Source organism: Microtus ochrogaster, chromosome 5 (assembly GCF_000317375.1).
Source record: "Microtus ochrogaster isolate Prairie Vole_2 chromosome 5, MicOch1.0, whole genome shotgun sequence".
In the NCBI taxonomy this organism is placed as follows: Eukaryota; Metazoa; Chordata; class Mammalia; order Rodentia; family Cricetidae; genus Microtus; species Microtus ochrogaster.
Window position 1 is genome coordinate 82,885,961 of NC_022012.1, and position 1,826 is coordinate 82,887,786.

The window sequence follows — 1,826 nt, forward strand, 5'->3', positions numbered from 1 at the left end:
CCTACAGAGTACAGAAGAGGGTGTTAGATTTACCTGGGTGCTTCACAATATACATTATAACATATACATTAAAACTCCAGCTCCAGGTGATCTAATGATGCCTTTGTCTGACCTCTGTTGGCATACTTGCAAGCAAAACACCCATACACAGAATAAAATTAATTCTTTTAAAAAATAAAAATAAATTCCAAGTTAAATAAGCTATGGGGACAAGGAGGAAGATGAACTTAATGAAGAAAAGTGCTTGTACAAATCTGATGCTCTACCTAAGTTTGGATATCTGGGCTCCACAATTTAAAAAGTCAGATGTGGCAGCTGGCATCTAAATCTAGTGCTCCTATAGCAGGGTGGGAAGTGCAGACAAGGGAATGACTTGGAAACTTGTGGGTTAGTTAGTCTGTGGCTAAGTGCCAGAAACAAGAGAGACCCTGCTTCAAAAGAAAGTGCAAGGTGGGTTGGACTCAGCAGTTAAGAGTACTTTCTATTCTTATACAAGACCAGAGTTTGATACTAGGAATTGAACTCAGTTTATGATACTTAGTGACACCAAGAATCCCCTAATTTTTTTTTAAAGATTAAATGAGCTCTCATATATATAAATGTATGTAAGTTTAAAAAGCAGCATTTTTTTCTTGTTTTCTGTTTGCTGTGCTAGAGAGTAAATGCTGGGCCTTGTATTTGCTAATCAAGCGCTTTCCATTTGGCTATATTCTCCAGTCAGTAGCAGTTCATCTTATTGTATTTAGCCAAGATTTATAGATACTGAATCTTACAGTCTATTAAATGAGAATGATAGTTGGTTAGTGTATTTAAGGAAAAATCAACCTATTTGCTTTTAGAAAACACTTATTATGTAAAGATCTATATGCATAGTTTACCCAGGTGATGATCTTTGTACATATGCATGCACGAACATTAAATCAGTTACTGATATCTGTTCTTTTCAAAACATTCCAGTGGACTGTGAATGGACAACTGAGGGTTGGATTTTTTACCACCAAGCTAGTTCCTTCGGGTTCAGAGTTAACATTTGACTATCAGTTCCAAAGATATGGGTAAGTAATGGTTTTATTCTATTTTGTTACTTTTGATATGGAAAATGGATTTTCAGTTACAGAGATATCAATTCTCATCTATGGTATGTCATCATTTTGCTTTTCCTAATGTTTTCTGGCCATTAATGAATTTACAGTATAGAAACTATGTAATGTTCCTCTGAGCTCAATATAATAAAACTTTACTGTAGGGTCGAGGATGTAGTTCAGTTGGTGGAGTGCTTTCCTAGCATCCATAAAGCCCTGGTTCAAATACAGTTCCCAGCACAGTATAAAACATAGTGTGGTAGTGCATGCCTCATGTAGGACAGTGGTTCTCAACCTTCCTAAGACTGCAGTCCAAAATAGTTGCTCATAATGTGGTGACTCCCAACCATAAAGTTATTTTTGTTGCTACTTCAAAACTAGTTTTGCGACTGGTGTGAGTCGTAATGTAAATATGTGTTTTTCAGTGGTCTTAGGTGATACCCCTTGGAAAAGATTGGTTCACCTCCAAAGGGGTTATTACTCACAGATTGAGAGCTGCTGATGTTGGAGGTGGAGGCAGTAGGATCAGAACTTCAAGGTTACTTGTGCCTGTGTATCAAGTTGAGGATAGCCCATGCGACCCTTTCTTAAAAAAATAAAAAGACTCGAAACTCATTCATTATAGAAATGCCAACTCTGAACATATATGTGGGTGAAGAGCATAATGTCCTTATTTATCTATCTTTTATCAACTCTTGGCTAATTTTATTTTACGTATACCAGATTGTGTACTTTTTTTTTTTT

The 1,826-nt window shown here is 36.3% G+C and overlaps 1 protein-coding gene across 4 annotated transcripts in view; it reads left to right on the top strand.

Moving 5' to 3' along the window:
- Window positions 1-1,826, top strand: part of Setd2 (SET domain containing 2) — a 99,143-nt gene that overhangs the window by 32,928 nt on the left and 64,389 nt on the right. For all 4 annotated transcript variants that reach the window (XR_001228933.2, XM_013346544.2, XM_005347995.3 and 1 more), the window contains one exon: window positions 958-1,055. Coding sequence is in view for 3 of the 4 variants with exons in the window: in XM_013346544.2 (XP_013201998.1) it covers window positions 958-1,055 (98 nt within the window). In the remaining variant the exon portion in view is untranslated. The remainder of the gene's footprint in view (window positions 1-957; window positions 1,056-1,826) is intronic.